General features: G+C 39.6%; 4 protein-coding genes across 8 annotated transcripts; 2 read left to right on the forward strand and 2 right to left on the reverse strand.

Moving 5' to 3' along the window:
* The first annotated feature begins 1,634 nt into the window (after window positions 1-1,634).
* On the forward strand, window positions 1,635-3,777 carry LOC6584063 (retinal homeobox protein Rx1). Of its 2 annotated transcripts, none has more exons than XM_002009687.4 (2): window positions 1,635-2,093; window positions 3,051-3,777. In XM_002009687.4, the coding sequence occupies exons 1-2, from the start codon at window positions 1,887-1,889 to the stop codon at window positions 3,708-3,710; spliced, it is 867 nt and encodes a 288-aa protein (XP_002009723.1). In that variant the 5' UTR covers window positions 1,635-1,886; the 3' UTR covers window positions 3,711-3,777. The 2 variants fall into 2 exon arrangements, with proteins under 2 accessions (XP_002009723.1, XP_043867618.1); XM_044011683.1 differs by lacking the exon at window positions 1,635-2,093 and adding an exon at window positions 2,120-2,200.
* Window positions 3,778-4,917: 1,140 nt separating this feature from the next.
* On the reverse strand, window positions 4,918-24,652 carry LOC6584064 (rab11 family-interacting protein 1). 4 transcript variants are annotated; one of them, XM_002009688.4, is made up of 6 exons: window positions 24,283-24,652; window positions 9,759-9,903; window positions 7,725-9,700; window positions 6,832-6,980; window positions 6,587-6,747; window positions 4,918-5,600 (listed from the first exon to the last, which is right to left on the reverse strand). In XM_002009688.4, exons 1-6 carry the CDS (start codon window positions 24,311-24,313, stop codon window positions 5,594-5,596), a joined length of 2,469 nt encoding a protein of 822 aa, XP_002009724.1. In that variant the 5' UTR covers window positions 24,314-24,652; the 3' UTR covers window positions 4,918-5,593. The 4 variants fall into 4 exon arrangements, with proteins under 4 accessions (XP_002009724.1, XP_015016813.1, XP_015016812.1 ...); XM_015161327.3 differs by lacking the exon at window positions 4,918-5,600 and adding an exon at window positions 5,978-6,208; XM_015161326.3 differs by lacking the exon at window positions 4,918-5,600 and adding an exon at window positions 5,978-6,208 and having other exon boundaries at window positions 8,970-9,700; window positions 24,283-24,649.
* Window positions 24,653-24,802: 150 nt separating this feature from the next.
* On the forward strand, window positions 24,803-26,181 carry LOC6584065 (nucleoporin Nup35). Its single transcript, XM_002009689.4, has 2 exons — window positions 24,803-25,085; window positions 25,153-26,181. Exons 1-2 carry the CDS (start codon window positions 24,935-24,937, stop codon window positions 26,010-26,012), a joined length of 1,011 nt encoding a protein of 336 aa, XP_002009725.1. The 5' UTR covers window positions 24,803-24,934; the 3' UTR covers window positions 26,013-26,181.
* On the reverse strand, window positions 26,082-27,329 carry LOC6584066 (glucose-induced degradation protein 8-B homolog). The gene is made up of 2 exons (XM_002009690.4): window positions 26,995-27,329; window positions 26,082-26,891 (listed from the first exon to the last, which is right to left on the reverse strand). Exons 1-2 carry the CDS (start codon window positions 27,110-27,112, stop codon window positions 26,332-26,334), a joined length of 678 nt encoding a protein of 225 aa, XP_002009726.1. The 5' UTR covers window positions 27,113-27,329; the 3' UTR covers window positions 26,082-26,331.
* Between the last annotated feature and the right edge of the window lie 92 nt (window positions 27,330-27,421).

A 27,421-nucleotide genomic window follows, 5' to 3' on the forward strand; every position in this document is an offset into this window, starting at 1 on the left:
ACCAGGGCGCACCAGTGTAATTCCAATTGCATGTTATAGAGTAATCAATTGGGATCTTAGTGCCTTTGTCTCAATGTGCACTTTTGCGCACAACCGGCGCAAATCAATTTTTAGCAGGTGACTATGAGCTGACCTGTGTGATATTTGGCTCAATGAAAAAGGCAACTCTAACCAAGAAATAGTAATTGTGATTTTGAAACTAAATAAGACTAATATTGATTCAACTTATAAATGATATTAAAAAAGCAAAAGCCGCTTTTTTTGCCAAAATATAAATTACAAATGGAAGAAATGCAGCAGGAACAAAAACTAGCTGACAACTATGAATGACTGCCTATGACAGCAAATGTTTATAAAAATAATTGTTCATTTGAGGCAGATTATGGAAAGTACTGTTCATCCTGTAGGCTTTTTTGGTAAGGAAGCGTCTGATTTGCCCAACCAGGTCTATAAATCAGACTAATTTCATCATGCATGAGAGCATGAGAGCAGAATCCATAATTTCGCTGATGGTTTTTAACAATGGATACATCTGATCAGATTATTTCTTCGGCAAATCTTTAGAAAAGAGTTTGAAAGCATAAAGGTCGCTGTCTAATGAAGTTGTACGTATTGTATTATGTAAAGTTGAAGGCACAATTAAATCAGTTGAAGAACCCGAATTTTTTTAGCGGATCAATATTTCTGGCTGATTTGGAACTCGAAACTGAAGAAAACTAATTTCGATTTTATGAAAGTTCGATTGTTTTCAATTAAAATTATTATTTTAAAGTATGAACAAGCAAAATTCTTAAAAAAAAAAAAAAATTTTTAATACAAAATTTTAATAAATTTTTTTTGGGTGGGCGGTGACACGCCCATTTTTCTAAAATATATTTCTGATGGTATACATATTAATAATACAAAAACCGGATCAAAAAATCTGGCTTAGTTTTTAAGTTATTAATTAATACCCGATAATTTGGATTTTTCCCCATAGTGCAGTGGCGGCAACAGCATGTGATTGTATTGGTGTGGGAGAGTAGTGCACTCATTAAGAGGCAAGCTCTCGGGACTTCTCCTTGAGTGTGCGTGTCTGCATACATGTGCACTATATTGTTGTGTGTTATATTTGTTTATGTTTACAACGAGCGAATGAGCGAGCTCAGCGAACAGAGGATGCGCGCGCTCCTAGCCACCTGCTATTCTAAGTGGTTAACATTGTGAGCGAGATGGCGCGCGGCGAATTCAAAGGCAGAGCAAGCGCGAGAGCGAATATTCAGCTCTAGACGGCGAAATATTAATGATAATTACATTAGGTGCATAACATAATTATGCTAATAGGCATTCCAATCAAGCGCCTCAAAGTGGATAACAATTGTTGACCTAAAAATACGAATATTGGTAATTTTAAGTATGTGTGTGTGTCTGTGTGTGTATATGTGCGTGTGCGTGCGAATATTAATTAGCTGTAAATTACAATAGGCATTCTTCTAATTATTGCCCACACATAAGAACATGCTTCGAATCGCAGGCGCAGCCACAATACAACTCTCACAAACACACACACATTTATATATGTATACGTCTGTATATGTGCAGTAGTTGACTTGACTGCTGTTACTGCGATTGCATAAAAGCCAAAGGACGCTGCCTGCACTCCCGCAGTCGCTGGCCAAACGCGCACTTCGAAAGTCCACTTTTTTTTAGTTGGCTCTAGCGCCATCTATCGTGCATTATCCAAAATAGGATTCTACATTTTGCGTGTGTTGAGGCAAAGTGTTTTTGTTCAGTTTTTTTTTTGTGCTTTGTGATTGACATCGAATAGTGGAAGGAAACAAATTATTTAAAATTCTAAAAAAGCAAATCAAAACGAAAAATACGAAAGTTTTAAATTATTCACTTTAATGGCTGGGCCATTCATATCGCCGCTCCCGGGCGATCTGCTCACGGAGTACATGTTCGGCCGGAGGCGCCAGCGACGTAATCGGACCACATTCACGCCACAGCAACTGCAGGAACTAGAGGCCCTATTCCAGAAGACTCACTATCCGGACGTCTTTCTGCGCGAGGAAGTTGCGCTGCGCATCAGCCTCAGCGAGGCACGCGTCCAGGTGAATCATTGCTGCCGCCAGCTATGCCACGATGCTTCCCTCGCCGAATGTACAAATATTGTTCATTTCTGAGGATCATTCGGCACATAAACGGCATATATCAAAGCGTAATAGAACTTTTCCCCTCTTTCTTAAGTATTATTCAAATTGATTGAGGTTTTTTTTAAATTTCTCAATTCCTGATGAGCAGTGAAACAAATTTTATTTTAGCTAAGATCTCAATGGAATATGTTTCTTGGCATAAGAATATTTAATATATAGGATAGGTCAACTCCATTTGATAATACTTGGTAAATGAAAATACCTTTTTTTTCAGTAAATAATACTATATGAGAGATGAGCTACTTTTAGTTTTTAAAGAAATTTATAAGCTCTTTGACTGAATAAATAACATATTTATGGATATCTATATATCTATATATATATATATGAAGAAATTCTGTTTCTAATTGGAGTAGCATATTATATAACATGAAAGGAGAGAGATATCCATAAATATGTTATTTATTCAGTCAAAGGAAAGAGATATCCATAAATATGTTATTTATTCAGTAAAAGAGCTTATAAATTTCTAGTTAGTTTCTACATAGTTAAAATAGATCTACGATAATAAATTACATATGAGATTATTTTTATTTGAACAGCAAGAATATTAAAATATTAAGAGAGGTGTAGATATAGTCAAGTTCGTGCATTTGTCTAAATCTATTCAGTCATAACTTTATATAATTGTAATTACAGTTAAATTCTATAAATAATGTGGTTCTTGAAGAAATTGTATTAAATGGGAAAGGTATCAGTTAATCAATTAATCAGTTTATATATTTATGTAAATCATATAGAGCCAACACTTTTAATACTTTACTACTTTTTACCTTATCAAAGTGATATCTATATGTCTTCCATCCATATCTGGCTTCCGTTCGAGTTTATTGACTTTTGTCTTTTGACTTGCAGGTGTGGTTCCAGAATAGGCGCGCCAAGTGGCGCAAGCAGGCGCGTCTACAGCTGCTGCAAGATGCCTGGCGGATGCGCTGCCTCAGTCTGGGCACTCCTCCCGTTATAGGCGGAGGCGGAGGCAGCGCCTCGAATAGGCCAGCCAATGGCACAGCGGCCAACGGCGGCAATGGCAACAGTCAAATGCCAGAGAACTTGTCTGCTGGCAATACACCAGGCAATAAGGATGCCATGATCAATAGTGATGTGGGCGGCACTGATGTGCCAGCTGCACTGGCCAATGGGCAGGGCGCTAGCAACTTTACCATGATGCATCCAGCTTTCCAACAGCAACAGCAGCAGCCAACGCACTCCCAGTCCGAGCACGAGAAGCTATCGAAAACCTATACGGAACTGAAGCTCTACAAGGAGCCGACAGGGCATGGTGTCGCCGAACTGGATCTGGGTGGCATGTCTGCCCTTGGCCCGACCTCCGATGAGGGCTCTGATGGCTCTGATTCTGAAGAAATTGATCTAACATCGGGTGCCTGCATAGATTTCTCTCAGAGCAGCAAATTGCAACAGCAACAGCAACAGCAACAGCAGCAGCAGCAACAACAGCAACTGCAGGCAGCAGCTTTGGCGGCGTCACAGCCGCAAACCTCAAATGGCGTGCACTAGACCTGAGGGTGTATATAGCGAACAATAAATGATGCATGTAATGTTAATGTGCATTTGAGTTTATTAATTTCCCCTTTTTTTTTTTTTTTTTTCTTTTATTCAAGAATTGCAGACACAATTAAAACCTATATATAGACTATCGCTTAAGGTATTCTTTTCATTTTTAAATTTAAATTTAAATCGAGCTATTGTTGTATATCGATATCAATTAATTGATATCGCGGAGGCTGTTATTTTCGTAACAGCTCACGGAATTTGACAGTGCGGTCGCTGCTCAAAAAAGTACATGAACTTTTTATTATTCTAGCAAAAACTTTGAGTGAATTATATCTTAAGTCCTATTTGACGGAGAGTAAGAATATTTTAATTGGGTAAGTACCAAGTTCCAGTTTCCCTTTCCACATGAGTAAAGGGATATACCAGCTTGCTAATGGATGTATCAATGATATATCTTCTATGAGATGAATAAATAAAATAATCTGCTCTGTGAAAACTGCTATATTATTCAAATCTAAAATATATACGATATACGAATTTTCTCGAATATCATAGTCAGGTTAAATTTACGAATCATTTATTAATATACATTGTAAACTTTGCTTACGGCAACGCAAAGGCAGTCATCAGAGTCAAGTATATATTTAATTGAATACATACATATTTAAGAAGCGCATTTCTAGTTAACAATTTGGCATTGTTTTCACATTTTTCTCAAATATTTTCAAGCCGAACATATATAAGAAAAATGTCAAAGCTAAAGACAACAAAATTATAAATTATAAAAGTTGAGCTTGAATATATTTTTACGCATTTAATAATTTAATATCATATTTAACAAATTAGAATATTTTAAATTCAATTTCTATATATTGCGCAATGCATCTGGCGGCACAACTTATAGTAAGTCAATCGTCGTGATAACGGTTTTTTACCATACGACTCTTTGTGTATCGATATCCAATAACATTTTGACGATAGTCCGCAGCTAGTTGACACTAATTTCCAGAAACTACTCAATTGGTGCTGTTAATCTAGTATTTTAAATATTTAAACATGTAATAATCTTGCGTTAATCAACGGAAATCGGAATTATACATGGTTATGCGATAATTACCGACAATAATTCTCCCAAAAAAAACTCGATGCAATTATAAACTCCACAGTAAAATTTATTTTTGTCGCCCGAGATATTAATATCAATGTTAAGTGTTTTTAATTTTGTTTAATAAGTATCATTTCAACATATTATATATAATTGTATGTAGTTCTCTCCTCGCTTAACGTCTAATACATAAATAATTTAAAACTTACTTAACTATAAATTGTTTCAATCGTATCCGATTTCGACTCTCCACATAAAAGAAAAAAAAAAAAACACATTTTGAAATGCAAATAAAAAATACTTTTGAATAATTTCAATTAAATCGAATCGAATTTCAATTGAATCGAAACAAAGCTTCACAATTCACGAGCAAATTGCTTACAATAATTTACATTTAACATATAATTTAATTTAAGTTCGTTCAAATATTAACACAGGGCAAAATGAAAAATCCGAATATCATAATTATAAACAATACGCACAGAAAATGTCAACATAATTTTGTTGGGCCTTGTAGTAGTGGTCATTTGTGTTCGAAAAAAAATCATCTTAAATACTAAGAGTTGTTACTGTATGTGTAAATATAATGCTAAAAAATACAATAAGAAAGCACTTGAATTTCTCTAATGACAAAGGCAACTTGGTGTTCGTCTTGTTTCTATTTTACATATCTCCTCTCTCCCTCTCACTCTCGCTTGGAACAGCCTCTCTTTCCATCGGTCTGTGTTCTTGCCCGACAATAAGCTGCCTGCTGCATAAAAATGTTTGGCTTCTGCTGCAGTTAACCGCTGCAAAAGAAATGTAAAAAAAAAGAAATTAATATTCTGTAATAAACAAGAGGATTTTGTTTGTGTGTATGTGTGTGTGTGTGTGGAAGAACACGCTAAATGCTTTGTACAACATTTAAACTTAGGATAGCAGTATGAAGTGAGAGGGAGTATTGGAAAGATCAGCGTTAGACAGAGACAGATATGCGTGCAAGGGTAATCGACTGGAAATCCCTGAAGCACCAATTGAAACAGTTACAGATGACGACAGACGAAAGCTCATTTCTCTTACTCATTGTTTTTGTTGTTTCTGCTAATTTTTCTGTTGTTGCTGCTGCTGTTGTAGTTGTTGCTTTTGCTGTTTGTTGTTGCTTGCTATTGTTGTATTTGCTGTTTGTTGCTGCGGATGGAGGCGCCTGCGGCTGCTGCTGCTGATCTCAGGGGTTCTCAGGGGGATTATTGTTGTTGTTGCTGATCTTGATTTTAGCTGTTCGTGTGTCTTTAGTGCATTATGAGTTTTGTTGTTGTTGCTTGCTTGGCTTGCATTTGTTAGGTGTGCGTGCAACTGCATGCCGAAAGTTCGCAGCACTTACTTTAAAAAGTCATTCATATTGATGTAATTTTTATAACTAAATAAAGAGAAATACATAAATGTAGAAATTGGCATCTTAAAAACAAAAAAATAAACAAACAAACAAACAATAAACTAAAACTAAGCAAATATACATAAATAAACATCAATAGACATTAAGCAGAGTACAATTGGTGGACATGCAGCGGAGTGAGGTGGCGGTGGAAGTGGTGGTGATGTGGTTGTGGTTGTGGTGTAGGTGGCATAACAAAGCAAACAGAACAGAAAACAGGGAGAAGCATAGACAGTAACAAAGTGGAGCAAGAGCACGAAAGGCAGTGTGTGTATGGTTAAAGCGTGAGCTCCATGTGAAGAGAGTAATGCCCACATATACATACATACATATATATATATATATGTATACACTTGCTTGTACCTTTTGGCCGATGTGGTTCGCGAGTAGGGATTCTGCAAGATCTTCGGGTGCGTCTCCATGACGCGCAACAGCAAATTATCCAAATAATCCTCCAGCTCCTTGACGCGCTGCCGCTGCAGCAAAGCCTCATTCTCCATGCCATTGGCAATGAGCATCAGCTCCTGCAACAGAAGGAGCAAGAGAGAGAGAGAGGGATAGTCAGCAATGAGAGCAAACAAAAGCGATTCGAGTCGAGACCCACTCACCTCCCGTGACTTGCCCTCGTATTTTTTGGCCAACTGTGCCGAGATCTCGGAACGGCGATCCGCATGCGAGCCCGACTTCTCGTGGCCAATGATAATGCGCTCCGTGGACTTGGGACTGGGCGAATTGCTATCCGTATCATTTTGTTTGTCTGTAAAGGAAAAGGCAACAACAACAACAACAAAAAATGAGTTAACAATCAAATTCAGACATCGGCTGCCGGAGATGCAAAGAAGAGTGTGAGCTACATCGAACCAATTTTACGTGCTCTTTTGGTAACTCTAATCAGAGTGCGATAGCAGTCCATTACGAACACTTCCATCTGGTTCGAGCTTGAGAGGGAATTCAAACAGTTCGTGCGGCACTGGCAGCTCGCAGCAGAACCAACGAAATATTACAGAAAACAACAAAGAAACAAACAAACAGAAAAGGAAAGAAGAGAAGATATATATATAGATATATATATATATATATATATGTATATATATATTAGGAGTTAGAGACAATGCACACAGCAGGAGAAGTTGATAGTGTGAGAAATTTGATGAGGAATGCGTAGGTAAATCAATATTGAAATTTCAATAGGATGACACAGAGATGACAGCTGAGTTGGAAAATTGCTTGGATCGATTTGCTTGGCTCGATTGTCGGTGCCGACTCCGCCACACTCTCCGCTCTTGCATCGCCGGACAGTTTATAAATGCGGGGTACACAAGATCTGATTGAGGTGTGACTAGTTGGTGGATTAGTTTGGTTCAGTTTGTGGTTCGGTTTTCGGTATTTCTGGACAGGTTTGCTGCTCGCTTAATTCTCAGTACGGTTTGTTTTTACTGCTTTTCGTTTTTTGCTGTGTTTGCAGCTCAAACTGTGGTATCTTTTGGGTAGAACCGCTCACCTCGCTTATTGCCGTATTTAAATTTGCCCAGTCGCTTCTCCCAGCGCTCGCCGCTGCCGCTGCCGCTGCCGGCGCCTCCGCCGCTTCCTCCGCCAATGTTGTTGAACTCCTTGGGCGATTGCTCGGGCGTTAACAAGTTGTGCTCTATGCTTGGATCAACATCGGCCATTGCCGCCGCAACGGCAATAGCAACGGGCGCAGCAACGGCCGTGGTTTGCTCCTCCTCCTCCTCCTCCTCCTTCTGGCCAAATGCCTGCCTCGGTGATAGCGGCTTTGATGGCTGCTCCTCCATGGAGGTGGAGCGCTTGGCAAAGCTCAAGAGTCTTTGATCCTCCTCACGCCGTTTGGCCTCACGTCGCCGCTGCTCCTCCTGCTGCAGCTCCAGCTCCTGCTGCAACGCCGCCTCCTCTTCGCGCAGCCGCTGCTCGTTCAAGCGCAGCTCGGCCTCTAGACGCTCGTCCTCGGCGGCGCGTCGCTGGCGCGAGGCTTCCTCCTCGGCGGCAGCCTCGGCCATTGCCAGCGCCGCCGTCTCTGCCTTCAGCTGCTCGAGATTTGTTGCACGCGGCTGCGGCTTGGGGCGCTCACTTGGCAACGGCTGCGGCTCTGCCGGAGGTGGCCTAGTCGGCGGCTCGGGGGGCAGCTGCTCATCCGCAAAGATAGCTGTGCTGTTGCGCTGCTCGAACTTGGCGAAGCTAGCATTGAGCGCATCAAAGTTGCGTGGCTCCACGTTCGGGGAGAAGAGCGAGCTGCTCTCGCTCTTGCTGCTGCTCTCATCGGATGGGCGGGGCGGCGCCGCTGCCTTTGGCGGCTCCTCCTCCACCGTCTCAAAATCTTCTTCTTCATCCGATGAGCTCGACGAGCTGCTTGAGGAGGGAACCGGTGGCGGCTCCTCGCTGGTTGCCGGCAGCGGCACGCGTGTCTCCCAGCTGCGACGCTTCAGGGAGTCACTGCTGCCGATCTCCAAATACTTTCCGCCACCATACAACTTGGACTCCCACTCATCCACCTGGCTGGGAGCCGCCGACTGTGCTGGCGTCGGCTCCACTGGCATTTGGGCATTGCCCTCGGGCTTCAGCTCCATCTGCTCCCGCTCCAACAGCTCCAGCTCCTGCTGTGTCTGCTGCGTGCGTGGCGGCTTTGAGGGAGGTGGCAGAGTGCGTGCACGAACGCTGAAATCGAGCTCAAGCTGTTCCATCTCCGCAACGATGGGATCCTCATCGACTGTCTCTTGCAATTTGGGCTTACCTCCGTTGAGTTTCCCCTTGGCAATGCTGCCTCCGTTGCTCAGCAGCGGCGATGGGTTGCGCGGCGTGAAATTGTTATTGCCATTGGACGAGGGCGGCTGCAGGCCGGAGCGCTGGATGTTCAGTGAGCTGCCCGAGCTCTTGTGGGACAGATTGTCGAACACAAACTCGTCCTCGTCCTCGCTAATGACGCCTGGATCGGCCTCACCGGCGCGCTGGCCGCGCCTCCGTCCGCTGCCACCGCCAACGCCGCCCAGACCCGACGAGCTGTTTGGCGTCCCAATGCTGGCAAAGGAGCCGCTGAACGAGCCGCTGTCATCGCCGTCCGCTTGCTTCTTCTTGCTGCGTATGTGCAGCTTGGAGCTGAGAGACCCAGCTAGCTTCTTGATGCTCTTGCGCTTCTCGCCTTGGCCAATGGAGAGCAGGCTGCCGCCCACGGAGCTGGCCAGCTGGCCAATGGAAGACTTGTGCTTGTCCTTCTTGCTCAGATCTGTCAGCGATCCGGATTTAACAACGAACGCGATGCGCACCTCCAGCTCCCCGCGCTCCTTGTTCTTCTTCTCCTTGCCGGGCTTGCTCTCCAGCTTGCACCACTTGGCGCGCGGCCTATCATAGACGTCCATGTCCTTGAGCGGCAGCGTCGCCTGGCCCAAGAACTCATCGATGCCCAGATTGTTGCGATGCAGGCATGTCAGCGTTAGCTCCGCCCGATTGCCCTGATCCGGAATTTTGCTAGAAACGAGATGCCGCATTAATACATATGCAACAATTTACAAGCACACACACTCACAGTTCGCACTCCTCATTCCAGTTCACACTCGACTCGGCCTTCTCCTTGACGGACGTCTGGTACTTCTCCTTACCCAGGGCAATTGTGACAAAGCAATTGTTGGTGCCATTCTTGCCTTTGGTCAGAAGACCTCGCGCACGCTGAACTGTAAATGAAAGAGATAGACGAGTTAGACGCAATGCCATGAGAATCACATAGAAAGGCGGAACGTAATATAAGGGGTTATGCTAAGGGAGTTACAGAGAGGGACAATAACGAATATAAAATTTTGAGTCAAACTTAAATTCAAATAATATCAAGCATTGTTCCTACTCAAAGAGAAGCCAAAGACCATCAAGAACGCCCCACGATCTAAATAAATCTTATAAAGTCTTAGATTTCAGAGAGTGTAAATGAATACTAGAGAATTGATTGAATTTTTAATGAAATAGTCAGAAATAATAAATAGAAATTGAAATCAAAGCGAGATTCTTTCCTAATCAATTTGCAAAGAAGCTGAAATCATGTACAAATTAAGTAAAGTTGAAACAAGTATTATTTATACACGCTGAAAGTATTTTTAAACAATTTAGTGAGTTGATGATCCGGTGCGTCGCACTTTAAGAAAGTTCAGTCCTATTATCAGCTGTCACCAGGCTGCGCCGGCCAATGTCTTAATTTTGATTTGTCCGCCTACATTTCCGGCAGCTGTGTCAACAGCTCCAACGACGACATTAAGGTCTCGGGAGCGTCGCCAAAAAATAAAAATGCACAATTTAAAAATCGCATGGATGGAATGAATGAGTCAGTTCTTGCTTTATAGCAACCAACGTACCGGATGGACGGACGGACGAGCGGGCGGATTGCGCTGCTGTTGCTTTTTGATAGCGACCTAAAAGCAAATTTTGAAGTCGCTTCGAGTTTCACTTGAAAGCGCCTCGTGACCTCGACGAATCCAAAACTAAAACCAAAGTCATAGCCAGCATAGCTTGAGAGCATCCGGCTGATATGAAAACCGCAAAAAATAAAAACTAAAGCAAAACATTTGCTTTCGGTATTTGTGGTGCGCAGAAAGTCGCAGCATTGTTTTAGACTCATGACGCTCGAATCGGTTCCAGTCCAGTTACATATATGCATAGGCAATGGAGGAGACTCCATTTCACAGCTCTACTTCGAGGTACATAAATATTCAGATATCCATGCATCAGGAATATCAAGGGGAACTCAAAAACCTGAGCAACCTCATTACGAAAAATTGCATAATTTCGTATAAGTTTGCAGCTTTATGAATATGTAATATGTGTGTATGTAAATGAAATAAAATAGATAGTTTTTCATTTCAATTTATAAATTTAATTTACTTATTTATTCATTATTATAATTTGTTTTTAAAATTTATTTTTAATATTTAATTATTATTTTATTAAATTATTTCTTTTTTTTTTTTTTTTTTTTTTTTTTTTAACTCTATGACTTAAGGATTACATATTTTTGCAATTTGTTTTCATTTGCTTAAAATTTCAATTTTGTTGCATTTTAACTAATCGATTTGCAATGACTTTTGCTTATTGATTGTTACATCGCTATTCAAATGTGCTTGGCGCAAAAATACCGTTAGCGCAACGCAAATTGCGCAAATTTGAAACTCGTAACAACAACAACAACAACAACAACAACAACATCAGCTAACTGCAAAAGCAATCGCACGGCGGTAAGTAAAAAGCGTTCAATAGAAAAGCAACGAAAACATTTTGCTAGTTTTTTCCCGCTGTTTTCTTTTTCTCTTGCAAATTTGTTTGCCTTTTTATTTACGGTTTCGTTCATTGCAAGTGAAAGAGGTGATGGTGGCAGAGTCATTCGTTGCCTTTTACCCACTGTGGGCGTCTTGACGCCAAATAATTATTATTACATTAACATTTTTTCGCTTTGCACGTTCTGTTTTAGACCTGCATTTATCACTTGTTGCGGTTGTGGCTTTTCTTAAGCCAATTGGGGAACCTTTAGCGACGGACATTAACAGTTTCGCAGTCCACACACACAAACACACATATATATATGCAAACATAACATATGTAAATACACACACAAACATATCTGCGCAAAAAATGAGGCTAGAAACAGCCGGGAATGGCACACAGTGAAGAGCAATAGATGAATTGATGATCACACAGAATGTATCCAATGAATATCGATAAACCGGTTTCAGTGCAATTAAAAAAAAAAAGAAGAAGAGAACTAGAGATGGGCGCGCATTACAGTTTCACGCCATTTGTATTGTAAGCGTTATTATTGCTAGACTAAGAATTAAGGCTAAATTAATATCTACTTATGAATTTAATTGTTGACTGATGAGTTTATTCAAATACCCACAATAAGTATTCAATCATCGAACGTTTCTTTATTTCCCCGCGAATTATCGCTGGAGGGTTGGGGACTATATGTAAATGGCAGCCACCAAAATAGAAATGGCAAAAGGTAAAATGGTAAATGTCAAATGGTAAAATTTGCCAAACAATGACAAAAACAAAACACATTGAGTAGAACGCGAAGAGCGCAAAGAGCAGAGAGTGACAAAATTACAGAGAGCGCGCAGCTAGCAGTAAGGGAAACCGTTAAGTCGCCCCGTTTTATTTGTTCGCTCGCTTCACACGGCACTCAAATTGCGGCTTTCGTTAGCTCTGGCTCTGGCTCTGGCTGTGGCATTCGGCATTCGGCATCATTTTCGCTTTTTGAGTCACGCTTTACAGCCGAATGGCCTGTTCGTTCGCTCAATCTTCGATCTTTTATAGTGCGCCATTCCAAACATGTGTTAGTGTGTGTATGTGTGTGTGTGCCAAATCAACACCCAGAGCATTCTGTGCACTTAATGACATTCGATTTGTTAATGAAGATGATTGAGGGAGGGGAGGAATACCGAGGTCAGCGGCGGGAGTGAGAGCCATAAGCGGCGCTACAAAAGCGTTCAACACGTAATTGAGTGCTTGTTGAGAGCAAACAGAAGCCCAAGCAAGCCACACGTTAGCGTCATCAATGAATTGTAGGCAAATAGACAAACAAACACACCCACACACACAATACAATGCCTGTGTGAGACAGAGAAACAGAAAGAGAGAGCGCGAGAGAGAGGGGGAGCTGTGATGAAAGCAGGTGGATAGATAGTCGGTGCTCATTGTCATACGAGTCAACAGACTCGATGCTACAAAAAAAAAAACAAAAAATAGTGAATGCTTACACACACACACTCATGCATATTTACATATGTGCAAATACACATATACATACGTACACCCACTTACATATGTAGAGGTTATAAAAAGCGCTTAAAAATGAAATTTTGTATGCAAAACAACATTAATTTGTAGCTGGAAAAAAAATGTAATTATGTTTTCATTTTTATACCCTGAACCCATTGAAAATGGGAAATCAGGGTATAATGGTTTTGGTAAAAGTATGTAACAGGCAGAAGGAGGCGTGGCAGACCCCACAAAGTATATATATATTCTTGATCAGGGCGACGAGCTGAGTCGATTTGGCCCTGTCCGTCTGTCTGTCCGTCCGTCCGTATGTATGAACGCGTCAATCTCAGAAGATATAAGAGTTAGAGACTTGAAATCCTAGGTCCGTGTATATCACGCGCATATCAAGTTTTTCTTTTTATATCGATAACTACTCCCGATATTTTATTATCGATCAAAAACCTTATCGAAAGCTAGTTATTTAATTATATCTCCTACGCCTTTAGAGCTAGAGCTTGCAAATTTTTAATGTAGACTTATATTTATTTTATATCTCACCCTCACCTTTGTAAAAGGCGTATTTCAAGTACTAGAGACTTGTGCTTTGAAATGTGCATAAATTTTCACCATATGATTACGCCCTGAAAGTTTCATTAAGATTGTACGTCTAGAAATTAAATTATTCAACAAATATATTCTTATAATGTTGCACACACTACAGCGCAGCCCAAGCGCAGTCGCTGCTAACTGCGCGGTGTGTATGTATGTGTGTCGAAAAGAAGTGCTGACTGATTAGAATATCAGATTAGAGGGTTCAGGGTATCTCTTAGTCGAGCAGTCTCGACTAGTCTTCTTACTTGTTTTTGAAATTTTTTTTTTTTTTTTCGAAACAAGCTGTGCGAAAAAAAAAGTAAAAGAAAAATACTTTTCCTCATGTTGAGCATAATTAATATACATACATACATATGTGCATACAAAAGTTTACTTTTTTACTACCAAAATCAGGCAATTAGTTATCAATTTTCGCTAATAAATATTAACTGTCTTGCTTTTGTTATTAATTAAGCAGAAGTTGAAGAAGTTAACACAAAATCAAATAACATTTGATAACATTTCGTTTCGAGATTTACATTAGACGATTAGATAAATAAGCTTGATAATTTGCATATTCGTATATGAATTTGTCAACTCTCGAAAAATGTAAAGTTTCGCCATTTAAGCTATTGTTAAAACTGAAATCGAAACAAAAAACTATTTGGTAATAATAAATTCTTGTATTATTCACATGTCTGGAATTTTGTAGTGTTATCTGCAAAGCTAGCTAACAAAATTCTTCTATCAATAATAATCGATAACAATGACTTGATTTATATAGAGCTCTAACAAAAGTTGCCACACACTAGACCAATTTGATAGGAGTTGAAATAAAATACTCGTAGCACGTACAAATATATATATATATATATGGATATTTGTATATATGTATGTATGTCTGTCTATACCTATATATCACATACATATGCATGTACTGTTGTTTCTGTGTTTGTTTATTGTCAATTATTTTAATGCTTCGCATGACCCGCAAACTCAAACGTAGACAAAGGTAAATTCAGACATACATATATTATACACACACACACATACCTACTGCACCTTTTCAATTGTGCGAGAATGAGAATAACAAAAGCAACAAGTTGAAAATTGTAATACTCAACTAATAGATATCCTATAAAGGTTTTTTATTTATTTGTTAATTAAAAAAAAATTTTTAAATTTAATTATTTATCAATTTTAAACTTAAGGAAAAATTAAACATTTTTTGCAGTGTTGTTTTCTTTCTGATAATATATTAAAAACGAAATATCCTTTTTAATCTATTAACAACTTTGAATAAAAACTGAAAAATTGTTATTATAATATTATTAACCAACAAATGCGAATTATTGAATCTAAGCAAAGATTTTTTGCTGCCTTTTTAGCCAATTATTTTGTACAGGGTATACCACCAACAACAGAAGTAGCAGCAGCAGTAACAACAACAACAACAGCACCACCAACAATGCAACTGTCAATTGTCGCTTTTGTGTTGGTTTTGCTCTTTTAACATATTGCTGGCCTTTGCTTCTCTCGAGGAGGTCAACATTTGAGGTTAATTTATTTCAATGAAATCATTGCCAAGCTTTGGTCTATAAATCCCGTCTGCCCCTGCACGCCCTGCTCCAGCCAACTGCTCCACACTCTGTACCAGGAAATTTGCTTTTGAAACATTTTTGGGGTTTCATAAGAAACATTTCAAATAGATTGAATTATGGCTTCCAGTTCTAGTGCGATGATGTCAGTGCGCTTATCTTCATTATCATAATTATCTTGATTATCTTGATTACCATTTCGAAGCAGTCAAATTGAAAATTCAGATTTGACAAAGAAAAACCCAAACTGAAATAACTGAAACAAAGGTAAGAGCTTTGCAATTGGATGCAAACGACGGCGTAATACTCGTTCAAGGGTCAGATATGGGAGAAAAGAGAGAGAGAGAGAGGGAGATAGGCACATAACGAGAAATAGAGAAAGCTTAAGAATGAGAGTGAGCGAGAGAGAAAATACTTATGAATAAGTGAGAGAGAGAGAAGATCTAAGAATAAGGCAGATGGAGAGTGAGAAAGTGGTTTAAATAAAGAGGTAGAGAAGGTAGTTTAAGAATAAGACAGAGCGAGAGTGAGAGAGACAAGGAAAGAAAGAGAGATAGAGGAGAGAGAGACGAGGTTTAAAAATAAGAGAGACAGAGTCATATATCGAGCGATCAGATTTGCTCTAACTTCATATCTTTATATCTCCGATTTTAATTATTTCGTTATTTCGGTATGCCACGCCCCCTCCAGTAGGTGGCGCTGGTTTCTAGAAAGTGTCAGAAGTGATTCACCTGCCAAAAATATACAAATATATTCCTCAAATTGCCATATACTATGTACGTACGATCGTGATACTTGATCTGGGCAGCAGACAATAGCGAATATACTCGTTTTCACTGGGTGAGCGAGTATGGCAAAACTTAACTTGCGACAGTTAGCAGTGGCAGCCAACCGTTAAGAGCCAAGCGACCTTATTATTGCCACAGACATCGGCATTGGGGGAACTGAGACTTTTCCCCCCACATGCTGCAACAGCTACAGCTTCGTCGCTGTCGCTCCGCAGCCCCACAGCCCCACAGTCCCACCCACTCTGTGAGACAACAACTGATTCAACTGTTGGCAGTAAAAGTCGCATTACAAATGTACAAAATTCCCAACACGCACTTTGAGAGTTCGCTGTTCCACTTTCGACTGACTGCGAAGGCACTGAGACTGAGACTGAGACGGAGACGGAGACGGAGAGAGCAGGAGAGGGAGGCGTGGCAACTGCCAAGACACAGAACAGAGCACGAGGTGGACGACGATGATGATCATGATGATGATTAGCCTATAGCTGCCGCTACGACTACCGACTGCTGCTGGTGCTGGTGCTGGTGCTCCCGAGGCCAATGCTCCTCTGCGCGCATGTTAATGAGCCCATGGACAGAGTCGCCCCGCGGCCGGGCCGAACAGCAGCAGCTGCATGTCAGATACAAATGGAAATGTTTTCAGATACACGAACTGCCAGCCAGATACAATTTAAAATGGTTTTCTAATTCGCTTCGGTTTTATTTCAGTTTCCGTTGGCGTTGGCATTGGCGCAGCGTGTTGTACATAGGTAGTATATATACGTATATATATATTTATGTATATATATATATAATTTGTCACAATGCTTTCGAATCGAGCTTACTGCAAAGTGAATATCAACTCATTTTGATTGACCATCGAAAACCCGGCTCCTCTAAATGCTGACGACGGCCTGAATAACTCCTCAATTCAATTCAAATATCTTTGGGACCCAAAAGTCAATGTTGGCAATACTTTGGCTATAGCCATTAACATATTGCAATTTTCGTTGGCCAAAGATCATATATAAATGTATATGATAAACATATATGATGACGTAGTTAAGTAAATACATATATTTATTTTATTTTATTATGAATTAAATAGAGTTAAAAGCTTTTTTTTATAATTTTTGTTTTATTTCAGTTAATAATTGATCACGTTTCCCCGATTTGCAGATACCCTAGGTAGAGCTGTTATTCCAGTTATATTTAACTGCTTACATACAAACATAGATCACACGTGCTCTGCTGCCGCGCAGCTAACGCAGTGGCTGCATTTAGGCAGCGCTAATGATAATTTACTATGGTAAATTAACTATTGAAACCCGCTGGCTTCAAATGCACTTTCTCAAAAGCAACACACAAAGCGTAATGAAGGTGGGTGTGTGTGTGTGAGTGTGTGTGTGTATATATAACAGATATAAAATTTATTATATTCCCTAACTAGAAAAAATAGTTAGGACTAATAATAAATGAAATAAGTATAGATGTAACTTATATTATATAAATAAAGATAAAAGTAGTTAAGATATTCCCGAACTATATATACTATATAAAAAACTAAATCAATATAAACAAACAAACATTTAATTAAAACGGTGTCACTATTTTTCTTTAATTAAAATAAAATACAAAATAAAACAAAATAATTTTAAAAAAAAATTTTAACTTATACTATACAAAAAATATATGTAATCAAAAATTAAATTAAATTAAATTAAATTTTTTTAAACTTATACATGTACCTTAAACAAAAAAAAAAAAAAAAAAAAGACTTTTACTTTTATAGATAGAAAGCTGAGACTTGTAACTGTACTTTGTAGAGACCTCAACTTTTGTTTCAAATCTCTCAATTGAAATCTAAATCCGTGAGTTCACACAATCTCTAGATTATCTCGCTCTACTTTTTGCTCTAGTTTCCATTTTAAATGGGTGCTACGACTTGAGTCAAGATCTTTACAATGTACCACAAATTCGGGCTCGATTGCTCTCGTTGCTTTGGACTGAAAAATGCTTAATTTGAAACACAAACCATTCACTGAAATCAAATCTTAACTAGTCTAATAACAACCTATATTTCTGTCAATTTATAAAAGTTATGTATACATTTGTTCTATAATATAATTATATCTTTCTGTTTCGGTTTAGGTTTCTATGTGAACTATATTAAGTTTAATGAACGGTGGGCAAATATATAATATACTAATTCCGTTTACGTTTAAGTACTCCGCATTGATGTAATTTCTGTGTTTTTTTTTTATTTTGTAATGGGGAACCGTTAGAACAGCATTTGTTAATAAACAACAGCAGCAGCAGCAGCAGCAGCAGCAGCAATTAGCCGCAATATCATAAACAACAGATGCAACAGCAGCAACAACAACAACAACAACAACAACTGAGATCGTGCGAAAATGCTGATTTATAGCTCGGCAACATGAAGCAGGGAAAAAAACTAAACAAAAACCTCTTGAAACTACTTGAGAGCACTTCATGAATCGCCTCGAAAGTAACCCCCCAATGGCCTTTCATTCATTTCATAAATATTTCTTCGTTTTTAGAGTGCATTGCATTCAGCCGCTGCAGTTGCAGTTGCAGTTGCATGCATTGCCAGCTGCTCATCAAAAGTTTTAAAATATTTCAAATACACACAATTTCTGTATACCCTGCACGCTCATGACTGTGCAGATGGTAGATAAGTGAAGTAGATTAACATAAAGCTAAAATACTATTTTAAGAATGAACAAAAACATAGATAAAAGATGGCAGATACTAAGGATTAGCTATATGTGCCATAAAACCTATTTTTATCAATGCAAACAAACGTCTTGATGTAAGCTTTTGCAAGCACAGATTAGCAACTGATTACAGAAGTCAATATTTAGACACCAACTATATATATGCAAGCTCCATATATAGTTGCAAGCTATCTGAAATTTCTTTATCGTACAACTGCCTGCAAAATACCTTTATCAAAGATTCCAGTTTCAAATGTTAACTTTAATGCATATATTCCGTTATGTTAAATACATAACTTTTCAACTTTATAGGGTATATGCTAGTTGCATTGGTTTTTTGCTGCGCATTTAAATATTTTCTTTGGGCATGTGAAAGTGAGGGCAATTAAATGCAACGAATTTCCAACTCTTCAACACGTAAAGACAATTGCAAAAGGTCAAATAAATATAAGGGGCAGCTACTTTGGGTCAAAAGAGGAAGAAGTAGTAGAAATAGTAATGTAATGTAAATAGTAAAGATAATAGTAAAAGTATTATTGTTCGTAATGATGGTAGTAATTGTAGTGATGCAAATAGTACCAGGAATTGTAATAGTAGTGAGAGTACTAGCAATAGTAGTAGTAGTACCCATAGCAATGATATTGATAGAAATAGTAGTAGCAATAATAGAATTGTCAATAATAGTAGCTGTCACAGCCGTAGTGGCAATAATAGTAGTAGTTATATTAGTAGAAGTAGTAGTAGTAGACATAGTAGTGGTAATGATAGTAGTGACAATAATAGTAGTAGTAGTAATGGTAACAGTGACAATGACAGTAGTAAGCAAAGTAATAACGATAGTAGTAGACGTAATAGTAGTAAAAATAGTAGTAGACATAGTAGTAGCGACAATAATAGTAATAGACATAGTAGCAGTCATGGTAGTAGTGGCAATAATAGTGGTAGACATAATAGTAGCAAAAATAGTAGTAGACATAGTAGCAGTGACAATAATAGTAATAGACATAGTCACAGTAATAGTAGTGACAATAATATTAGTAGACATAGTAGCAGTAATGGTAGTAGTGGCAATAATAGTAGTAGTAGTAGTAGTAGCAGTCAGAACAGTAGTATAGTAGTAGTGGGAACAATAGTAGTAGACATAGTACCTGTAACAGTAGTGGCAGTAGTTACAGTAGTAGTAATAATAGCATTGCCAATGATAGTAGAAGTTATAGCAATACTAAGGGGAATAGTCGCAGTAATAATAGTAGTAACAGTAGCAGCAATAGTAATGCCAGCAGTTGTGGTAACAGCAGTCCTAACAGTAGTCGTAATAGTAGTAATTATTGCAGTAGCATAAATTTAGCAGTTGGCAAACTGGAAATCAATTGATGCGACAGCAGGAGGTGGAGCCGAGATCCGATTTCATACCTGTTTCATTCACTGCATTCGTGCTATTCGCCAAGAATAGTCGCTAACTGGGTCGGGGGCAATGAAACGTAACTGTTTCGCATAAATGCATCCAACGGGCAAACGCTATTACAGCCAGCGATTCCAATAAGAATTGCATCTTTACGATTTGTAAGTATTCGCAAACCAGTCAAATCACGTTAATTGGAAGAGTTCCGAGTCGATTCGTGAATCTAGTTTTGTGTTGCTTCTACTGAGGAGCAGTGGGGCTTGGCATTGGAATTCTACAAGTATCAAATATTTAATATATTTTATGCAAATTCATACCCTTTAGTTAACGCGTACTTGGGCCGATTCATAATCAAGTAAATTGAAGACTTAATACAGCTCTGTATATATATGTAACTATATTGCTAATTACATTTATTTATATTTTTATGTATATGATAAGTGTTGTACAAATATCTCAAGTTGCTCTATAAAAATATCGATTCAAGCGATATTATGAATAATTCCGAGGACTTAATTTGCTTAGCTGCAATAAATTCGAACTCAAGAGCATTCAATGGTCGTTGCTTTTGATGTCTTTAGGTATTGTGTTTTCTTTTTTTTTTTTTTTTTTTTTTTTTTTTGGAATATGAATCGTTAATGTGCGTGTGTTTCTCTTGGTTGCTTGGTGGAATTTTGTTTGTTTGTCTGGTTGATTGGTTGGCTAGTTTGATGGTCTCGTGGCCTGCTTTAAAAAAAGGCAACATATTGCGCAATTTCGCTGCTATTTCTTATCGATGTTTCTGCGTTGCTGTAACTCCGGTGCACGACCGAGCCGGCCAGCACCCTGATAGGAGAGAGGGTAGGGTGCTCTAGGCAAGAATTTATGGCTAAAAATAACGCACACACTTGGGCGGCCGCAAAGTTTGGCGGAAAAACAGCCGCCAACTTCTAAAAGCAGACATTACACAGAGTACGAACCGTGCTTGCACTGTGAAGGGCGGGGGGCGGAAGGGGAGGGGTGCTGGGAAATGAGGGAAGTCTAATATAGAGGAGTGCCACGTCAATGCAGTGGGTGTGTTCATATTACTTAACCCAAGTGCCCCATTAAAAAGGCAAGCCATTAACTTAATTAACTAAACTAAATCATAAACAAGAAAAAAAAAAAAATCAAGTTAGTGTTTTAGAAATTCCACCCACAAGTGTGAAAAATAGATGGAAACTGAGCAAATAATTGGATTCTTATGAACATGTGGTCGGCATATATATAATAAATATATATATGTATTACTCTATATTGAATATAATCCAATTCATAACACTCACATATGTATGCCTAAGGTATTTCAGAGTTTAATTTGGTAATAAATCGGCTTTCCGAAACACCAAACAGCTGTTCCTCCTACTCACCTCACACGATTCAGGCTCATCTCAGGCGCAAATATTTATATAAGACTTTGGCAAACAATCGAGAGAAACAGAGATATTCGTATTATTTCGACGACTGCGAGAAGCGTGGTATGAATTGGACAAGTGTCGTTGGCTTGCACCTGTGGGAGGGATGGGGGTGACGGGGACGGTGCGGTGCGGTGCGGTGCGGTGCGGTACGGCCTGGTATGGCACTTTTATCAATCTAGAAGAAAGCAAACAATGCCAAAACACAGACAGGCGAGAGCAGTCGACCAACAAGCTGGCAACGGATTTGTTTATTAATTGACGTCAACGTCTTTTTATAATCATTCAACAGAGCTTGAGCGCCATACAACATTTCGAACTGGCGTTCTCTATATACTATACACATATATAGTATATATATGTATGTATATAAGCCAAACCAGTTGTAAACTGAGAATAATCAAATCGAACCGAAACAAATTTCGCTAATTCCTCTAAGGGCGTTAGATATATGCATAGATATATAAGGCCTTACGTTCATGGACATGAAAAAAAATATATACAAGTTCACGAACCGGTTTCAAAGAACCAAAACCCCCCGACATGTTCAAGAGGTAGTAATATAATTACGGCTTTATAGAAGATAAATACAGTATATACACTATATATAAGCCTTGCATTCATGGACAACCAAAAACAGAGTTTAGGAACTAGCTCTAATGAACTAAAGCCAACTTGCTGGCAAGTTCACAAACCAGCTCTAAAGAACCATCGCTGCCTTTACTTTTTGTCTCCTCTATCTTGCAACGTGTCATTATATGTTTTGCCAATATCTCCGAGTCGTTGCAGTAAAATTAGTGATAAAACAGAAAGACCCGCACTTATCATCATAATGAGCGCATACCGGAACGTATGATTCACCTGCCCTTAATTCTATTTTCATTGCGTATACCAGGATAGATCAGCCTATTGGCAAAAGAGCATAGACGTTTCGTCGATTTGCTGGACTCTTTACTCTATGCCAATACACATATACAAGCACACACACACACACACACATGTACGTGTGTATATGTATGCGTGTGGAGAGCAGCGGCAAAGCTGCGAAGTTCTGCAAGTTCAAGGTGGAGAAACAGACGCAAAAGGACAAACAAAAGTAAAAGCAGCCTAATTGGTGATGACAGTGCTTTCAAGAATCGTTTATCGGTAATTATGTGTGTGTGCATGTGAGAGAGAGAGAGCATTTACAATGAGCCTTATCAGTATGTATACATATGTACATATACATACATACAAATATACAAATTCGCGTGTGTGCGCGTTCATTATCTGCTTTTTTCAGTCGTGAGCTTTTCAACATTTCGTGAGTCATTTACCTATTCATCTGTGCAATTACATACATATGTAGACATACACGCATGTATGTGTGTGTATGCAGCCTTATACGTATACACATGCTCACACACATGCATTCATACAAATGCACATGTTTACTTTAATTGTGCAATATGCAATAATTGCAATTGACATTCATAATTAAAAACAATATTAGCAAAATAATCTAGGAAGGAGAGAGAAAGAGAGAGGGAGGGAGAGCAAATGACAGAGACAGATAGTTTTTTTTTTCGACGTAGATTTTTGCCATTTTGTCACGATTGCAATATTTTGCGCTGATTTTTCATTGACATTCAGCCATGAAGAAAGCAAAACAAAAACGTAAACATGTCCAATTCGATGGGCAAGAGCACCAAAAGGCCCACTAAAAATGCACACACGTACATACATAACTATATATGTATGTATGCACAGTTATATAGATACATACATACATACACATGTGCACGTATGTGAAGGAATGCGACAAAGAAGAAAAGGCGGAATCAAAATAAATCAAATATGCGCGCCATGCGCCATTAGCAAATCAATCAACAAAAACAAGAGAATGTTGGAGAAGAAGCAAAAAAGGAAAGAGCGAAACAGGAGGAGAGCGAATGTGTCTGTGTGTGTGCTTGTGCTTGTTTGTTTGTGGGTGTGACTGTGTGACTGTATGAAGTTAGAATTGCGAGTTAAAAATGTTCGTGGATTTTAGACACGAGCGGTGAGTAAGCGACTGAAAAAATATTAATATAAATAATACAAAAAATGATCGCATTGAGGCAATGAAAATGGCAAATAAATACATAATCTTATCAACGTAATTCACTGATACTGCAATTGTGTCGAGATAAAGTATGGTCAAACAAAAAGAGAAAACCGGGAAAACTGGCAGCAGTCGTTGAGCAGCGGCAGCAGCAGCAGCGGGCAGAGCGGGGGTCATGCGTTCAAAGCGTCGAAAACAGAAAAAGTGAAATTTTAAACAAGATGTTGAATAGGTTACAATGGTTTTCACCACGAAACAAATAAAAATAAAACACACATACAGAGAATCTCTACTACAAACATATGCATGTACATAACTAATATGTCTGTGTAAATTAATATTGTTATTCTTTTAAAGTCCCAATCATCATAAGACGTCGACAAAAATAAACACAATGCGTAATTTGACCAATTAATAGTATTTAACAGCAGTTCAATTGGCTTTGCGCTTAAATTTTACGATTTTTTGAACCCATAAACACACAAACACACACAGAGACAGGCATGCAGGCTGTCAGTGTGAGATACACACACACACACACATACAGTGACAATAACTAAACCAGTTTGACGTTAAATGTGATATTTTAGGAGCGTCTTGGTAGTAGCCCCTCTCAAATGTTATTTATGCAACGGCACTTATGAGTATAACCAGCTGACAGGAGAGATAGAGATAGTGAGTGAATAACACCTGCACTTACCAGTTACACTGCAATGTGTTGGACTCCACATAACGGCTAGCACCCTTTTGCAGTTTGGCAAAATAACAGCTCCTCACTTGAATTTTGAAGTTATTTATATTGGAATATTATTGTAGAGCTGTTTGAAGGGCAGGGGCGCTGGTTGTCTGTTGTTTTTCTTTTGGTATTATTATTATTTAATGCACTTGTGCGCATTAATCTTTAAATTAACGCAGCAACAAATTATTCACACACACATACACTAGTTTAGACGCGTCGCGTATAGTAAATATATTCTTTTGAATAGCAACAAAAAAAAAGAAAACGCTTACAGGCCACACGCGCCTACCCTGCAGCTCTGTTGTTTGAGATGTCTAAAATGAAACTGGCAATCGATGCCCACACTATCGATATGATCATATTGTTATACCGCTAAAAAATACCAAAAGCGGCTGGTCCGTTATTGCTGGCGCAACTTTACACGGCAGTATTATCGAGATATTCGATAATTTTCGCTGCAACAGTTGTGGTCGCAACTCTATGCAAAATTAAATACTATGATGCATCATGCATGGCTGTTTAAATAGCGGCGTCGGTTGTTGCATTCGTTTGCATAGTGTATTTAGTTGTATTTGTTGTGTTTTTGCATCAGATAGTAAGTTTGTTAAATAGAATGGAGCCCATGAATCTTGGCAGTCCCGTCAGCAGTCCTGGCAGCAATCAAAGCCAATATTTGCCGCCTTTTCTCATGGGCGACTCACAGGCAATGACGCCCCAAAACAACACGCTCTCTCCTAAGCTAGGACGGTATAATATCAGCTTTGGTATGCATTTAAAGAGAAGTCTGGTTAGAGGACCATATGCGAATATATGTATAATTGTTATTTGCAGCTACGTCTCCAAACAATAACACTCCCCAGGAAACGAGCTACAATAATCCACAGCAAATAAATCGTACAGCAATGGGAACGCGTACCTTATTTGCTGGTGGCACCAGTGGGCCTGCTGGTGGTGGTAATGGCGGGAATGCCAGTAGCGCAAACACTAGTCATCAGGCTGGCCCACCCACTCAAGGTCTATTCGATTCGCTGCGCAACGAACAGCTGTGCGGCACGCCACACCGCACACATCTGGGCATGTTGCAGACGTCCCATCTGAACAGCTCGAACTACAGCTTGAATCAAAGCTGCCAACCACCAACCACGCAGCTGAATGACTCGTATGTGCCAAATGCGCCCAATGCTGTCAACGCCTCGATGCGCGCCCTCTGCTCGCCGCTGGGTGCCAACATGTCCCCGTTGAACGTATCGCACACACCTCAGGCACGGAATAGTGATTTTTGGGTAACAATCTTTGGCTTCGCACCCGGAGCCAGTTCCATGATACTGCAGCACTTCACCATGTGCGGCACAATTGTGGATGTGGTGCACGCCCCACAGAACGGCAACTGGATGCACGTGCGCTTCGCATCGCGTATCGAGAGCGACAAGGCATTGAATTACAATCTGAAGGTGATTGCCAACAACGTCATGGTGGGCGTAACTCGTTGCACCGACGAGAGCGTCATCAACAAGGAGAATGTGAAATTAGTGGAACCAGATGCCGAGGCACTCAGGCCAAAGGTGCGATCGCTGACACAGCAGTCCTACAACATCGCCCACAACGAGATTCACGTATCGCCCAATCGAAATGTGCCCCAAAAGAGCACGGGTCTGGTAAACAAGGCAATGGATCTGATTTTTGGCTGGTGATCGATCAATCCAGCTGCTCAGCATCGGTACCATTAGGTTGTTTTGTAATAAAATGAAATGCAATCAATGTTTGTTGTTCGAAACCAAATTCAGCTTCAGATATTTTCAATCTTGCAACATAAAATCCTAATGCGTACGTTTATAAAATATATATATATATAGAAATAGATATAGAAATGGTATTACTTTGCCTTGCTTGCACATATTACTCCATTCACTTCACTCTAACGCTGCCACGCCCGCCCGCCCACTCTTATACATTTGTTATTTATTATTGTTTATCCGTTAGCCCCGCTTGTGCCGTCTGGGTGGTCCACACTTATTTATTCTCCAGCTGCGCAGTCTCCAGATCCTTCATCTTCGGATAGTTGATCGAACGGCTGTCGAGCTTTGATTGGGCCCACAGTATAAGCTTCAGCAGAAACATCATCTTTGGCGTCGAGTCCTCGTTGTGCTCACATCGCAATATAGCCGCATTGAGCTCACTGGCAATCTTCTGTCTGTACGATTGCTCCAGTAGATCGGCAAAAGGGCTCTCTTGTGGCTTTTCGAATGCCAGCAGGGCAAGAGTGCGCTCCAGCTCAAAACGGATATCTTCACCCGACTCGGACAGCTTCGACTGTGCAAAGACCAAAGCCTCCTCCACCTTGCCCGCTCGAATTAGCTCAATCAACTGCAGTTGCTGCAAGTGGAAAAATAGATAGAACTCGCTGCCCAGCAAGTCCGGATGCAACTGGTTGACCAGATGCGTTGCCTCTTCAATGCGGCCCGCCTGCACAGCCTCCCGTATCAAGATGCGATCATCCAAGCTGCTCAGCTCAACACTAGGTTCTAGCTCGGCTTCGTGCTGGAACTTTTCGGCTGCCTCCTTGAACCCCTCTGTGAGGAATCAAAATTGATATACATACATATTGAATAGGGAAAAATACCAAATGGATTGATTTTTCATCTCTCGTTTTTCCTAATTAGTATGGGTGATTACCTGTGACCAGGTAGTTCATGATTAAACGATTCATGTCCGCCTGCTTGAACGGGAACTGTTCCAGCCGTTGCAGCCATTCCTCTTTAGTGATGGCCTCGCTTTTTTCATTATAGCTCATTTTCTTGTTTTTCCGTATTTTGCCAATTTTGAGGCCGTTATTTGTAACCGTTGGGAGCACGTAATGAGTTGGTTAATGACCGTCTCGCCTCTTACTTCTTCAACCGTAGATATAATTACGGTATTGATTTACGTTTGCACGACGCAAAATACTTTTTATTCAGTTTGTTTTCGGACAAAGCCAATGTTGCTGCTGCTGCCGTCACTTAGTGATGTGCATTTCATTTGCGATGTACAAATCTAGCTTTCGGAAATGCGATATACCAAATGGCTATCGATATATGCATCCCAAATGCAGTTCATTCAATTG

The sequence above is a fragment of the Drosophila mojavensis genome, unplaced genomic scaffold (genome assembly GCF_018153725.1).
Source record: "Drosophila mojavensis isolate 15081-1352.22 unplaced genomic scaffold, ASM1815372v1 contig_136, whole genome shotgun sequence".
Lineage (NCBI taxonomy): Eukaryota > Metazoa > Arthropoda > Insecta > Diptera > Drosophilidae > Drosophila > Drosophila mojavensis.

Excerpts from the sequence above, each read along its gene's own strand:
- LOC6584063 (XM_002009687.4), top strand. The coding sequence starts at position 1,887 with ATGGCTGGGCCATTCATATCGCCGCTCCCGGGCGATCTGCTCACGGAG. Across the intron at positions 2,094-3,050 it reads TCAGCGAGGCACGCGTCCAG|GTGTGGTTCCAGAATAGGCG; the intron begins GTGAATCATTGC and ends TTTGACTTGCAG.
- LOC6584064 (XM_015161327.3), bottom strand. The coding sequence starts at position 24,313 with ATGTGGAGTCCAACACATTGCAGTGTAACTG. Across the intron at positions 9,904-24,282 it reads AACACATTGCAGTGTAACTG|TTCAGCGTGCGCGAGGTCTT; the intron begins GTAAGTGCAGGT and ends TTTCATTTACAG. Across the intron at positions 9,701-9,758 it reads TGGAATGAGGAGTGCGAACT|CAAAATTCCGGATCAGGGCA; the intron begins GTGAGTGTGTGT and ends TCTCGTTTCTAG.
- LOC6584065 (XM_002009689.4), top strand. The coding sequence starts at position 24,935 with ATGGAGCCCATGAATCTTGGCAGTCCCGTCAGCAGTCCTGGCAGCAAT. Across the intron at positions 25,086-25,152 it reads ACGGTATAATATCAGCTTTG|CTACGTCTCCAAACAATAAC; the intron begins GTATGCATTTAA and ends TGTTATTTGCAG.
- LOC6584066 (XM_002009690.4), bottom strand. The coding sequence starts at position 27,112 with ATGAGCTATAATGAAAAAAGCGAGGCCATCACTAAAGAGGAATGGCTG. Across the intron at positions 26,892-26,994 it reads CATGAACTACCTGGTCACAG|AGGGGTTCAAGGAGGCAGCC; the intron begins GTAATCACCCAT and ends GATTCCTCACAG.